This window comes from Notolepis coatsorum, assembly GCF_963971535.1.
Source record: "Notolepis coatsorum genome assembly, chromosome: 2".
Lineage (NCBI taxonomy): Eukaryota > Metazoa > Chordata > Actinopteri > Aulopiformes > Paralepididae > Notolepis > Notolepis coatsorum.
The window spans coordinates 221,385,029-221,400,058 of NC_140166.1; the positions used below are offsets into that span (position 1 = coordinate 221,385,029).

Genomic DNA, 15,030 nt, shown 5'->3' on the forward strand with positions numbered 1-15,030 from the left:
CCACCCACCCACCCCCTCCTAATGTACAGTCTCCTCCCCACCGAATGTATTTATTCTCTCCCCACTGTATGTATATTTGTTCTCCTCCCCCCCCCTCCTAATGTACAGTCTCCTCCCCATCATATGTATATACTCTCTGTCAGGATCTATGGGTAACAGTACTGTATATATAATGAGATGGATCACTGTGGTAGTTTAACCAGAGACAGTCAATATAATGACATGTCATCACTGTGGTAGTTTAACCAGAGACAGTATACATAATGAGATGGATCACTGTGGTAGTTTAACCAGAGACAGTCAATATAATGAGATGGATCACTGTGGTAGTTTAACCAGAGACAGTATACATAATGAGATGGATCACTGTGGTAGTTTAACCAGAGACAGTCTATATAATGAGATGGATCACTGTGGTAGTTTAACCAGAGACAGTCAATATAATGAGATGGGTCACTGTGGTAGTTTAACCAGAGACAGTCTATATAATGAGATGGATCACTGTGGTAGTTTAACCAGAGACAGTATATAATGAGATGGATTACTGTGGTAGTTTAACCAGATGCAGTCTATCAGATGGATGCTGAAAAAAAAATTCTCAACATATGACCATTTAATATTTTAATGGACCAGGAAAAATACCAGCTCTATACGTTGTCTTTCACTCTCATTTTACTGGTCGCCACAATGCGTTGTACTCTGAACTTTTACTTGAGAAATGACAATAAGTTTATTCTAATCGAATAATTTTCTTTTGGCAATGTGATTCATTGAACAATTAATGTCCATTCTTTCTGACTAAATCAAATATGTTAAATGTTATTACTGCTTTAAAGTAGTTTGATGCCTGAGAAAATGTATTGATTATATCTATCTATCTATCTATCTATCTATCTATCTATCTATCTATCTATCTATCTATCTATCTATCTATCTATCTATCTATCTATCTATCTATCTGTCTGTCTGTCTGTCTGTCTGTCTGTCTGTCTGTCTGTCTGTCTGTCTATCTATGTTATGGTTTGTTACCAACCCCAACAGCACGGCACAGACAGGTAGTTCAGAGTTAGCCAAAAACCAGGGCGTATTTATTTCCAATAACAGAGAATAGCAAAAACAACTAAAGCACAAGTGGGGAATGTTCTTGGCAGAGTTGTCTGCGGCTCTGCAGCTCGTCTCAGAGCAGAGACGGCACTGTGGCGTTGCGCCTCTGACTCTGCGGCTCTGCAGCTACTTGAAGATCCACTCAGGGAGGAACAGAGAGAGAGAGAATTGTCAACAAACAAGCGAATGGAATACAAGGCAGTCCAGTCCTCCTTAGCTGAGTCTAGCACATCTCAGTGTTACCCAAACACACAAAAAACAGAAAGGTCCCGAGTCAGGAAGATGCGAGGAAAAACAGAGTATCCAAAAAAGTGTTTCAATTTTTTTTTCCAAAACTCACCCAGGCGCAATTGCGCAAAGCGGGCAACGAGGCACAGATCCAACGGATGGCAGAGAAAAGCAATAGCGGCGACTTCCATAGACGTCCTGGAGAAAAACAGACGAGGTACAACACGGGAGGGAACAAGCAGCAGCCAGTGGTAATCCAAAACGACCCGACACAGAACGTTAGGAACACCAGAGTATATAAGGGCTCCACCGAGCTGAAATAGAACTCACTTCAGGTGCGCGAAGGTAATTGGTACCTTGAAGCGTGCGGAATCGGACCAATCCTCACAGTACCCCCCCCTCCACGGGAGCCACCCGGCGACCTGCCCGGCCTCGGCTTCCCCGGATGGGACCGATGGAAGTCGGTGATCAGGGCGGGGTCCATGATGAGCTGGCGGGAGACCCAGCTCCGTTCCTCCGGACCGTATCCCTCCCAGTCCACCAGGTACTGGAACCCCCGTCCCCGCCGTCGGACGTCCATGAGCTGACGGACCTTCCACTGGGGGTGTCCGTCCACCATCTCGGGAGGAGGCGGATCTGAAGCAGGAGGCATCAGGGGACTGAGAGAGACAGGTTTAACCCGGGACACATGGAAAACGGGGTGAATGTGCATGGACACAGGAAGCTTAAGACTCACCGCCGTGGGACTGAGCACCTTCCGGATCTCAAAAGGGCCGACGAACCGTGGGTTAAGCTTCTTGGCCGAGGATCGAAGCGGAAGATCCTTGGCGGACAACCATACCCTCTGCCCAGGGTGGTACGTCGGAGCAGGGATCCGGCGTCGGTCAGCTCCACGACTGGCGCGCTCCGATGACCGGAGCAGCGCAGTCCTGGTGATCTCCCAGACCTGACGACACCGGTCGAGATGATCCTGCACGGAGGGAACTGCCACTTCCGACTCCTGTGCAGGGAAAAGAGGGGGTTGGTAGCCCAGGGATACCTCGAATGGCGAGAGGCCGGTGGCGGAACTGACCAGGGAGTTGATGGCGTACTCGACCCAGGGAAGGAACCGGCTCCAGGAAGCGGGTCTCTCGGCGGCAACACAACGGAGAGCAGACTCCACGCTCCGGTTTGTCCGTTGGTCTGGGGATGATAACCAGACGAAAGACTGACAGTTGCCCCCAATCCCTTGCAAAAGGCCCGCCATACCTGGGAAGTGAACTGGGGACCCCGGTCCGAGACAACATCCTGGGGGAAACCATGGAGGCGGAACACGTGGCTTGTCAGGAGGTCCGCTGTCTCGGAAGCTGAGGTAAGCTTGGGAAGGGCCACGAGGTGAACCCCCTTGCTGAACCGATCCACCACAGTCAGAAGGCACGTGTTTCCCTGGGACGATGGAAGACCCGTGACGAAGTCCAATGCCACATGGGACCAAGAGCGGCTCGGAATGGGAAGTGGCTGTAATAGCCCGGTGGGTGCCCGGTGGGAGGCCTTCCTGCGGGCGCAGACCGTGCAGGCCAGAACAAACTCCTTGACGTCGTTCCTCATGGTGGGCCACCAGAATCGACGAGTCAAGAAGGAGAAAGTGCGATGAACGCCGGGGTGGCAGGCAAACCGGCTGGTATGGCCTCATTGGAGAACCCGGGACCGGACTGATTCGGGGACGAAGAGGCGACGAACGGGTACGTTGCTGGGAGCGGGATGGAAACGTAGCCTGACCACGGTTTCGATGCCCAAGGTGACCACTCCCACCACCCTGGCCTCTGGGAGGATGGGAGTCGGATCCTCAGTGGTTGGAGCCCCCTTGGAGTGTAACCGGGACAGAGAGTCGGCCTTCGTGTTGCGGGACCCAGGGCGAAAGGTCAGCGAGAAGTCGAACAGACTGAGGAAGCTGGCCCACCTTGCCTGCCGGCCGTTGAGGCGCTTGGATGCACGGATGTACGTCAAGTTCTTATGGTCCGTCCAAATGGTGAACGGTTCCTCGGCCCCCTCCAGCCAATGACGCCACTCCTCCAAGGCAGCCACTACCGCCAGCAGCTCCCGATTGCCAATGTCATAGTTCCTCTCGGCAGGAAGGAAACGACGTGAGTAGAAGGCGCACGGATGGACCTTCTGGTCCGTCGCCGACCGCTGAGACAAGATAGCCCCTAGTCCAGTATCCGAGGCGTCCACCTCCACAATGAACTGCCTCTTGGGGTCTGGGTGGAGCAAGACCGGGGCGGTGGTGAACCTCTTCTTGAGGGAACAAAACGCAGCGCAGGCTGCTGGAGACCAGTCAAACGGCAGGGAGGGAGAGGTCAGCCTGGTAAGTGGTTCCGCCACCTGGCTGTAGTTCCGGATGAATCTCCGGTAGAAGTTTGCGAACCCGAGGAAGCTCTGTAGCTCCTTCCGAGAGGTGGGTTCCGGCCACTCCTCCACGGCCCGGATCTTGCGAGGGTCAGCGAGGGTCAGGCCGCTCTCCACGATGAAGCCTAGGTAATCGACGGAGTCGGAGTGGAAACGGCACTTCTCTGCCTTAACGAAGAGCCGATTGTGGAGGAGGCGCTCCAGCACACGGCGGACATGCTGGACATGTTCCTCGAGGGTCTTGGAGAAGATGAGGATGTCGTCCAGGTATACCACCACAAACTCCTCGAGCATGTCACGGAGGACGTCGTTCATGAGCGCCTGGAATACCGCCGGACCGTTGGTGAGGCCGAACGGCATCACCAGGTACTCGTAATGACCCCTGGGAGTCTTGAAGGCGGTCTTCCATTCATCGCCCTCTCGGATACGGACCAGATGGTAGGCACTCCGGAGGTCCAGTTTGGTGAAGACGGTAGCCTGGGTGAGGGGCTCGAAGGTGGAGTTCATGAGAGGAAGAGGATACTTGTTCTTAATGGTGATCTCGTTGAGTTGGCGATAGTCAATGCAGGGTCGAAGGTCTCCATCCTTCTTCCCAACAAAAAAGAAACCGGCCGCCACCGGGGAGGAAGAGGGCCGAATGAGGCCTGCTGCCAAGGACTCAGAGATGTACTTCTCCATCGCTGCCTTCTCAGGGACGGTCAGACTGTAGAGGCGGCTGCCGGGAAGGGGGGCCCCTGAGCGGAGGTCGATGGCACAGTCGTAAGGCCGGTGAGGCGGAAGGGCCTGAGCCCGGGACTTGCTGAAAACCTCCCCGAGGTCGTGGTACTCGGGGGGAATAGTCGAGAGGTCCGGGGGCGGCACACCAGGGGAACTCCGGGGCGAAGGACTGGACGCCACCTGAAGACACTGGGCATGACAGGAGGAGCTCCACCCCCTGATGGTGCCGGAGGACCAGGCGATGTGGGGCTCATGCAGCGTGAGCCAGGGCCGACCCAGGACTACTGGGACAAGAGGGGATCTGGTAATAAAAAACTGGAGTCTCTCAACGTGGTTACCAGCAATGGTGAGGAGGACAGGACAGGTGCGTTGAGTGATGTCAGCCAGGCGGTGCTGATCCAGGGCGAAAACCTCCAAGGGCCTCTCGAGGTCCTCAAGTGGAATGTTGGCATGGGTGGCAAACTCAACGTCCAGGAAACTCTCATCAGCACCCGAGTCAATGAGTGCCTCCACCATCGCCCGTTGGTCCGCCCGGGCTAGGGTGACACTCGTCAGACGGTTAGGTGGTGCACGGGTGTGGGAACAGGAAAAACGGCTCACCAGGATCTCCCGGGGTCCCGGCGAGCCTGGTCTTTTGGCCGGGTAGGGCAATTGGAGATACGGTGTGCATCCCGGCCGCAGTAGAGACAAAGGCCGGACCTGAGCCTGGACTCCCGTTCAGCCTGGCTAAGGTGTGTGCGTCCCAGCTGCATGGGTTCCTCCTCGGTCACAGACCGGGAGGGGAAAGGACCACCAGTCGCGGAGGGGGCAGGACGGACAGCAGTACTGTCACGAGTACAGGGGGTCTGGGGAACGTCTGGGGGTCCCAGTCGGGCTCTCTCACGCCTTCTCTCCCGGAGGCGTCCGTCGATGCGCATAGCGAGGCTGATTAGGCCCTCGAGAGAATCGGGCTCCTCTCGGGTCGCGAGCTGGTCCCTTACAGCGTCGTTGAGCCCCCTCAGGAAGGTGAGATGAAGCGCCCGATCGTTCCAACCGCTCTCGGTTGCAGCCAGTCTGAACTCCAGCGCGTAGTCGGTGACACTGCCACTGCCCTGCCGGAAGGTGCCCAACCAAGCTCCTGGGTCCTGGCCACGAGCTGGGTGGTGGAAAACCCTTCGGAGCTCTGCCACGAAGTCTGGGTAGGAGAAACAAAAATCAGCCCTCATAGCCCAGGAAGCAGTAACCCACTGTGCTGCTCGGCCTGTGAGCAGGTTAGTCTTGTAAGCTACTCGGGCTCCCTCTGACGTAAATCGGCTGGGTTGATAAAGGAAAACCAACTCACATTGCATGATGAATGTGGCACAATCCTCGAAGTTACCGTCGAACAAACGTGGTTCGGAGAGACGGGGCTCCCGAGGTGCGAGGTCGGGAGGTGCGGGGTCTGTCGCGGCGGCGGGTGGTGATGTGGCTGGGACTCCTGGGACAGGTGGGGTTAAAAGCAGGGTGTTAAATGCTGCACTGAGAGCCTGTAGCTGGTGCAGAATATCAGCCTGCTGATTACCCTGGGTTGTCTGCTGGGTGGCCAGAGTGTTAAAGGAAAACTCCAACATTTTGGGAAATTAGCTTATTTAACATCTTCCCTGGAGTTAGACAAGAAGATACATACCTTTTTTGTCTCTGTGCGTGCATTTTAGCTTTGGGAATAGACGCTCCGTTAGCATAGCTTAGCTTCATCACTGGAAGTGAGGCAGGGCTGTAGCCTTACAGTGCCTTACAGTGTATTGCAAGGTCTGACATTGACCAAACTTGATATGCATGACCTTGGTGGGCTCTAGGTCAACTCCTGAAAAGGGGGTCAATGTCAGACCTTGCAATCAAAAGTTAGGGGGCACACTGAAATTATGGCAAGGGTTATTAGCCCCCTAACTTTTGATTGCAAAGTCTGACATTGACCCCCTTTTCAGGAGTTGACCTAGAGCCCACCAAGGTCATGCATATCAACCATTTAACCATTTAATTACCTACTGTAACCCAGGTTACAGAATATGAGAGCATGCACTCCTGTTAATCTCTGATTAAGTAAATCATCTGTTGGGGCAGATAGATACAAACAATCAATCAATTTCCTCAGCCATCAAACTACTTTAAGGCAGTGATAGATAGATAGATAGAATCAATACATTTTCTCAGGCATCAAACTACTTTAAAGCAGAAATAACATTTAACATATTTGATTTAGTCAGAAAGAATGGACATTAATTGGTCAATGAATCACATTGCCAAAAGAAAATTATTCGATTAGAATAAACGTATTGTCATTGCACAAGTAGTACAACGCATTGTGGCGACCAGTAAAAGGAGAGTGAAAGACAACGTATAGAGCTGGTATTTTTCCTGGTCCATTAAAATATTAAATGGTCACATGTTGAGAAGAAAAAAATTCAGCATCCATCTGATAGACTGCATGTGGTTAAACTACCACAGTAATCCATCTCATTATATTGACTGTCTCTGGTTAAACTACCACAGTGATCCATCTCATTATATTGACTGTCTCTGGTTAAACTACCACAGTGATCCATCTCATTATATTGACTGTCTCTGGTTAAACTACTACAGTGATCCATCTCATTATATAGACTGTCTCTGGTTAAACTACCACAGTGATCCATCTCATTATATAGACTGTCTCTGGTTAAACTACCACAGTGATCCATCTCATTATATAGACTGTCTCTGGTTAAACTACCACAGTGATCCATCTCATTATATTGACTGTCTCTGTTTAAACTACCACAGTGATCCACCTCATTATATAGACTGTATCTGGTTAAACTACCACAGTGATCCATCTCATTATATTGACTGTCTCTGGTTAAACTACCACAGTGATCCATCTCATTATATTGACTGTCTCTGGTTAAACTACCACAGTGATCCATCTCATTATATTGACTGTCTCTGGTTAAACTACCACAGTGATCCATCTCATTATATTGATTGTCTCTGGTTAAACTACCACAGTGATCCATCTCATTATATAGACTGTCTCTGGTTAAACTACCACAGTGATCCATCTCATTATATAGACTGTCTCTGGTTAAACTACCACAGTGATACATCTCATTATATTGACTGTCTCTGGTTAAACTACCACAGTCTCTGGACCTACCTGGGTCTGCGTAGGTGTCAGTTGTCATTGGTCATATGATCATCTTCTGATGGGGCATATAATGTAGATAGATAGATAGATAGATAGATAGATAGATAGATAGATAGATAGATAGATAGATAGATAGATAGATAGATAGATAGATAGATAGATAGATAGATAGATAGATAGATAGATAGATAGATAGATAGATAGATAGATAGATAGATAGATAGATATAGATAGTCAGACAGACAGATATCATACATGAATCACATTGCCAACAACTTTTGATTAGATTCCATAAAATGTATTGTCATTGCACAAGTAGAGTACAACGCATTGTAGCGCACATATATCTATCTATCTATCTATCTATCTATCTATCTATCTATCTATCTATCTATCTATCTATCTATCTATCTATCTATCTATCTATCTATCTATCTATCTATCTACATAGACGCCTGCGCAATGGAGCAGTCGAAGCATCTGCTCTCCCACTATTGACCTTGGGGGAGCAAACGTATGCTCTTGCTCCCCCACTTTTTGATCACTAGGCATGTGTCAATGATTAGCAACAACACAGATTTTGATGGATTTTTTGTTTTTTGTAATGTCAGATTTAACAACAACTCTTTTCAGAAAAGTGGGAGTATTTCATTTTTTATCTGACATTACAAAAAAATCTAAAAATAAAAATGGTTATGATCAGGGCTGAAGTTGAATAAAAGATTTATGACTGTTTAGAGTAGACTGCATTACTCTCTGTCACAGTGATCTCCTGGTTGTTCCCCACTTAGATTATCTAACTATCGCGCCGCCGCAACTAGAAACACTGGCCTGGCCTGCTTCTAAGTTCAGTGGCCTGATTTATATGCATGCTCCTTCCTCCCTGCTTATAAAGCTGGAGTCTGCGTACCATGCTGCTATACGTTTTGTAACGGGTGCAGGCTCTTGCACCCACCACTGCACTTTGTATCAGTCCTTAGGATGGTCCTCTCTGTACCAAAGAAGACAATCACACATGTTGATTTTTATCCTTAAGTCATTGCTAGGTAAGCTGCCCTTATATATCACCAGACTTCTGTCCTTTTATACTTGCTTTTTTAATACCAGACGAGCAGCAAATGGGATGCTTTTAAATGTTCCTTTGATGCAGTCAGAGCTTGGTAAAGCTGCATTCTCCCACTATGCTCCCTTTTTATGGAATACGCTGCAAGTAAAACTTTGTCTAGAGGCACTTCCTACTGTGAATGCTTTTAAAGGTATGCTACGACGAGCCCTTCATGAAACATGTAACTGTTTTACCTGATGCTATTGCTGATCTGATTGTGCTTCTTGCCACTGCACCAATGGCCTTCTGTATTTGTATTTGATTTGTATGTTTTTTGTTTAATGCCCTTGTTTTTATGTTTTTATGTTGAAACGTGTTGTGTGCCGTGTTGGTGAGGACTCCCTGGAAGAAGAGATCTTGTATCTCAATGGGACATTCCTGGATAAATAAAGGATAAATAAATAAAAAATTAAGAAGACAGATAAGGGCTACCTAACGTTATATATGTATTGATCCTGTTCTGATTCAAGACCCTTTTGGACTCGAAGTGAGAAATGGAGTACCTCTAAACCAGGGGTTCTCAAACTTCTTCATACCGCGATCCCATTTTATTTAGGATTTTTTTTGGCGACCCCACACGTGTATGTCAAAAAAGCTGGCGCCAGGCAGTACAGATGGGGAAAGAGGGTGGTGCTCAAAGAGTTAAATATTATGGCCCCGGACTAAGTGTATGATTCTAAATGTATCTCATTTGATGATAGTTGTCAGGAGCTCTCTTAGTGCGCTGCCATCTTGCTCAGCAGTCCAACGTGACCCCTACTTTGTATTTCTACTTGAGTTGTGTCATGGACCACGCTCAGGGCACAGGGAGACCACACAAGTACTTGAGGATTTTAAAGAAAAGTAATTTAATTAACCAATGAAAGTATTTACAAAAGGAATTAAAGAATGAGTGGATCAGTAATATCAGTGATGATGTAGTGAGTGCATGGATGAGTCAGTGTGTGGCGTATGTAAGTGATGAGGTGAGAATCAAACAAACAAAACCAAAAACTCTTGGCCAGCTTGGAGGAGAGAGAGAGACAAAATGGAGAAGCCAGTCCTTATAGCCTTTGAGCTCAGGTGTGACTCCTCCTCCTCCTGACACACCTGAATAGGTGTGATTCAAGATTCAAGATTCAAGATTCAAGATTCAAGAGTTTTAATTGTCACGGCATACAGGTATACAATGAAATGCGGCTGGTCTTGCCCGCGACGATGTGCAATACAGTGGTACAACATATAATAGAATCCAATAAAAATACAGTGGTACAACATATTAATAGAATCCAATAAAACAGTGCAATAAACAGGTACATGGTGTGCCATCTCGGTATCTGTACATTAGTATTTACAGAGCATATAGGACATGCTAGTTAGCTTTAGTAGTGCAATACACTGTTCCTGATGTTATACTGCTTTAAGTGGCCTTTCCTCTGGCCATAAGTGTGCGTGTGTGCGGCATGAGTGTTAAAGTGGCTGCTAGTGTGTGAGCGTGCTCAGCGTGCGTGTCGTGTATGTACTTGTGTGTGGATAGTTCAGTTTCTGTGTCTCTCAATGTTCATTGTTCAAGGCTCTGATGGCCTGGGGGAAGAAGCTTAGCCTAAGCCTCTCCGTCTTAGTCTCTAGAATTCGCAGGCGTCTGCCTGACCTCAGCAGCTGGAACAGGCTGTTATTGGGGTGGTGGGGGTCTTTCATTATCCTGCAGGCTCTGGATTTGCACCTCTTGTTGTATAGAGCCTGCAGGGGAGGTAGCGCAATACCCGTGGTACGCTCGGCTGAGCGCACCACTCTCTGTAGGGCCTTCTTGTCCTGTGCCGTGCTGTTCCCATACCAGGCAGTGATGTTTCCGGTCAAGATGCTCTCTACAGCTCCTGAGTAGAAGGACTGGAGTATCTTCCCCGATACTCTGAACTTCCTTAACTGTCTCAGGTGGTAGAGGCGCTGCTTCGCTTTCTTTACTACTGTGGCTATGTGTGTTGACCATGTCAGGTCCTCTGAGATGTGGACCCCCAGGTACTTGAAGCTGCTCACCCTGTCCACGGTAGCCCCGTTAATCCTCAGTGGTGTGTGTGTCTCCCGCTGTCCTCTCCTATAATCCACGATCAGCTCCTTGGTTTTACCAATGTTCAGGAGCAGGCTGTTGTCCTGGCACCAACGTTCCAGTACCTCAACCTCCTCCCGGTAGGCCTTCTCGTCGTTGTCCGAGATCAGCCCCACCACCACTGTGTCGTCGGCGAACTTCACAATGGAGTTGGAGCTGAACTTGGCCACACAGTCGTGTGTGTAGAGTGAGTACAGCAGGGGGCTTAGAACACAGCCCTGGGGGGACCCGATGCTCAGGGTGATGGTGTTGGAGGTCTGACCCCCCACCCTGACCGCCTGGGGTCTTTCACTCAGAAAGTCCAGTACCCAGGCGCTCAGGGCGGAGCTCAGGCCTAGCTCGATCAGCTTGTCCACCAGTCTGGTGGGGACTATGGTGTTGAACGCTGAGCTGTAGTCAATGAACAACAGTCTCACATAGCCCCCCTTCTGACGGTCAAGGTGGGAGAGAGTGCTGTGCAGTACCTGGGAGACCGCGTCATCAGTGGACCTGTTTGTCCTGTATGCAAATTGCATAGGGTCCATATCACTGGGGAGAGAGGCACAAATGTGGTCCTTGACCAGCCTCTCGAAACATTTCATGACCACAGAGGTGAGTGCCACCGGTCTGTAATCATTTGGACATGTTGGGGAGGGTTTCTTCGGTACAGGGATGATGGTAGACATCTTGAAGCAGGCAGGGACTACTGACTCCGCCAGGGATTGATTAAATATGGCGGTGAACACCGGGGCAAGCTGGTTTGCACAGGACTTAAGTATGCGTCCTGTTATACCATCTGGGCCTGCAGCCTTCCTGGTGTTCACCTGCATAAATGCTCTTCTCACACTGTGTTCCGACAACGAGAGAGCGCCCCCGCCCCCCCGCGGTTGCCCCCCCCCCCTCCACAACAGCCGGTGCGCCAGTGACGTCACTAGCCAGAGGGCTAGCGGCGACACTGTCTACACCGAACCGAGCGTAGAAGGAGTTGAGTTTGTCCGCTAGAGAGGCGTCGTCGCTCCCCATTGAGGGGGCGCTGACTTTGTAGTCAGTTATTGTCTTCAGTCCCCTCCACAAGCCTCTTGTGTCGTTTTGTGCCATTTGTGTCTCCAGTTTCTCAGCATATGTCCTCTTAGCAAGTTTAACAGCCTTGCGCAGAGTGTAGACTGAAGCCTTGTATTCCTCCATATTTCCTGACTCTCTGCCCAGGTTATAAGCCGTGGTGCGTGAGTTTAGGGCTGTTCTTATAGTGCTGTCCACCCAAGGTTTCTGGTTTGGGAAAACCCGCGCCGTCTTTGTGAGGACAATGCCGTCTGCCACTGTAGTTATGTAGCTTACAACGGTATCAGCATACTCGCTGACGTCACTGGCGCTTCCTTCAAACATGTCCCAGTCTGTATCCTTGAACGCGTCACGGAGCTCGGCCTCTGATTCGTCAGACCACTTTTTTGTCTCACGTGACACGACGACTTCGCGTGATCTCTGTTTGTATGCTGGGATTAAAAAGATGGAGTCGTGATCGCTCGCGCTTACAGAGCCCATCAGTGGCGGAGCCGCTACAGCCTTGTAGGCAGCTCTGAACGGGGTGTAGCAGTGGTCGAGTGTGTTCCCCCCTCTTGTGGAGCAAGCGATGTGCTGAAAAAAGGTCGGCATCACTTTTTTCAGGTTTGCCTGGTTGAAATCACCAGTCACTATCGTCGCGGCTTCCGGGTGCTCCGTGTGTCTGTGATTGCCAGGCTGTGAATGACAGATACGCAGGTATTTATTCAGATACACAGGTATATCCCTTAGTCAACCTGTAGGAGAGGGATGGGGTTGTCACAGTTGCTATTTTAAATATTTAAGTTGCTAATCAACATTGTTGATCCAATGATGAGCAAAACAACTGTGGTGCATTCGTGATTTCTTTTGGGTTGAAAAAGTGACAATGCTTTGTTGGGTCCGGCCCCGTCTGGTCAGTTCCCCAGAGTCAACACAGCTAATGGAGAGGGACACCTCCATCAGTGGCTTGTTGTTCTTAGTTAAACATCCAACCATATACATGAGGGTAAACAAGAGCTTATCTGGGGGGTAACGGTGCATTGAAGGGCCCCCAGGTGAGTGGACCTCTGTGCCTGCAGTGGAGGAGAAGATGGATGGGTGGAGGATGAAGTTGGAGGATGCAACTGAAGCCAACGCCGCAGAAGGGAGTATGTGACTGTGCACACTGCACACACAATCGGAGACTTCCGCCAGTAAAGGTCTGCCATCTTGAATGTGGGCTGCCATTATAAAGCCTGTGTGTCTCGATGACCTCATCCCACACCTGTAGGAAACTAGCAGAGAACTGGGAGAAGAACCTGGGGGTTTGGTCATCGGCCAATCCCCAGGTCCTCCCAACACAATTTTTTGTCCACAGCTGTGCCCAATCACGTATGAATTAGTCAATAATGTTCAAAATGTTCTGGGCACACCTGTGGAAGTTCAAGCAGTTCATAGTTGTGTCTCAATTATGCAGTTATCCAAGGCACGTACTGTAGTTAAGTTATTCCAATGTTACTTGTAATCCAATGGGGGGTATATTCCAACAGTTTTAGGTGTAGCCACAAAACAATATGTAGTGTTGTGAGTAACGAAAAGATGCACGTTAAAATGTTAGGGATGGGGGGTGGTATTATGGGGAGCCCTGTCCTGTCATTCAACCTGTGATAAAGAGACAGGGTGGCATTGACATAAACAGTATTACTCACAAGGAAGAGGAGTCCGGTGGTGCAGATGGAGGCAGAATGGAAGTGATCCATGAGATCTACGTGATGAAAAGGTTGACGTGTGCATTAGGGATTCGAATATTCGAAAATTCGAATATTCGATCCCATATCTACATGCAATTTCCATGTCAGAAAATCGAAAATCGTAAAAAAATAAATATTATTCTTAAATTTTTTTTAAAAAAAATGTAAGCAAACCGTTCTTATTTCATTCCTTTTTATATTTAGAGGCAGCCTAATTTTCATAGGCCCTAATTGATCTAAAAGATGCACATGCTACTGTTTCTGTTTGTTTATTAAAACCAGTTGATAGAAGTGCCTATTTATGTGCAATACCCTTTGATTTTAATGATCCATTCTATTAAAAAGAATAACTGAATTTAACTGAAACTGAACATTTTAACTGAATTTAAACTGAAACAGAAAATAACAATATATTTTTAATTTAAAAAAGAAAATATATATATATATGTTTTTTGGTTGGGGGGTTGTCGAATATTTGAATATTCGATCTTAAGAACCAGCGATTTTCGAATAGCACTTTTGCTAGAAAGTCCCATCCCTAGTGTGCATTGAGACGACAGAGGGAGAGGTTAGAGGTCAGAGGAGAGGTGATCCATGAGATCTACGTGATGAAAAGGTTGACGTGTGCATTGAGACGACAGAGGGAGAGGTTAGAGGAGATCGCTGGAGTTGGTGAGAGCCACGAGGACTGACTGTGTGACTTTGTGTAGCTTGAATGGAAAAGATATAGATGAATGCCCCTTTTTAATAAAACAAATGTCTATAATGTTTCTTGTGCAAAATAAGCAAATTATTCAAAATAAGAATAAAAAAAGACAATATTATCAATAATTCTCTTCTTCAGTTTCATTCCTCTCTCACTGACTGTTAACAGTGATAAGATATTGTCTGAAACATAAAACACGACAGCATTATACAACTCTCGAGCAAATATTTCTCTCCTCATTGGTGTCCTCTGTTAATGTCAACAAAGAGTCTAAAGTTTGTTTGCCAAATAACAAATGTGCTATGTGTCAGGGCACTATGTCAACAAAAGCAGCAGCACTGTATTTTAATGCCATTATTATGTCACACTTAACATACTGTCTGACTAGCTGGACACAAGCCTCCTGTACAACATTACGATCTGTACAGGTAGTTTACCATCAGGCTGTGAAAGTTCTGGACAGGAAAACAAACAGCCACCACCATTGTTATAGCATAGCAAACCAGAACCTACTGAGCTGGGACAATCTTGTCAAATTCAAAGATGCCTGCCTTACCTATAAAATCCTACATGGCTTGGCTCCTCCCCCCCCTCTGTACTTTCATAAAACAGAAAGCATCTGCTGATTGATATACCAGGTCTGTAGTCAGAGGGGACTGTGTAGTCCCAAACAGGAGGTCTGCTTTTAGTCAGACAGCCTTTTCCGTGAGAGCAGCCCACACCTGGAACAGTCTGCCAACACGGCTCAGGGAGCATCAAAGTTACATCTCATTTAAAACTAACTTAAAATCATGGTTGAGAGATGGTCAAGTG

At 48.1% G+C, this 15,030-nt stretch overlaps 1 protein-coding gene across 1 annotated transcript in view; it reads right to left on the minus strand.

The window, feature by feature from the left end:
- The window catches only part of LOC311223787 (uncharacterized protein), a gene marked incomplete at both ends in the record, with an annotated part of 193,733 nt that extends 180,517 nt beyond the window's left edge, over positions 1-13,216 (minus strand). Inside the window, one exon of the mRNA XM_084308554.1 lies at positions 13,194-13,216. Coding sequence (XP_084164680.1) covers positions 13,194-13,216 — 23 coding nt within the window. The remainder of the gene's footprint in view (positions 1-13,193) is intronic.
- Positions 13,217-15,030: the final 1,814 nt, after the last annotated feature.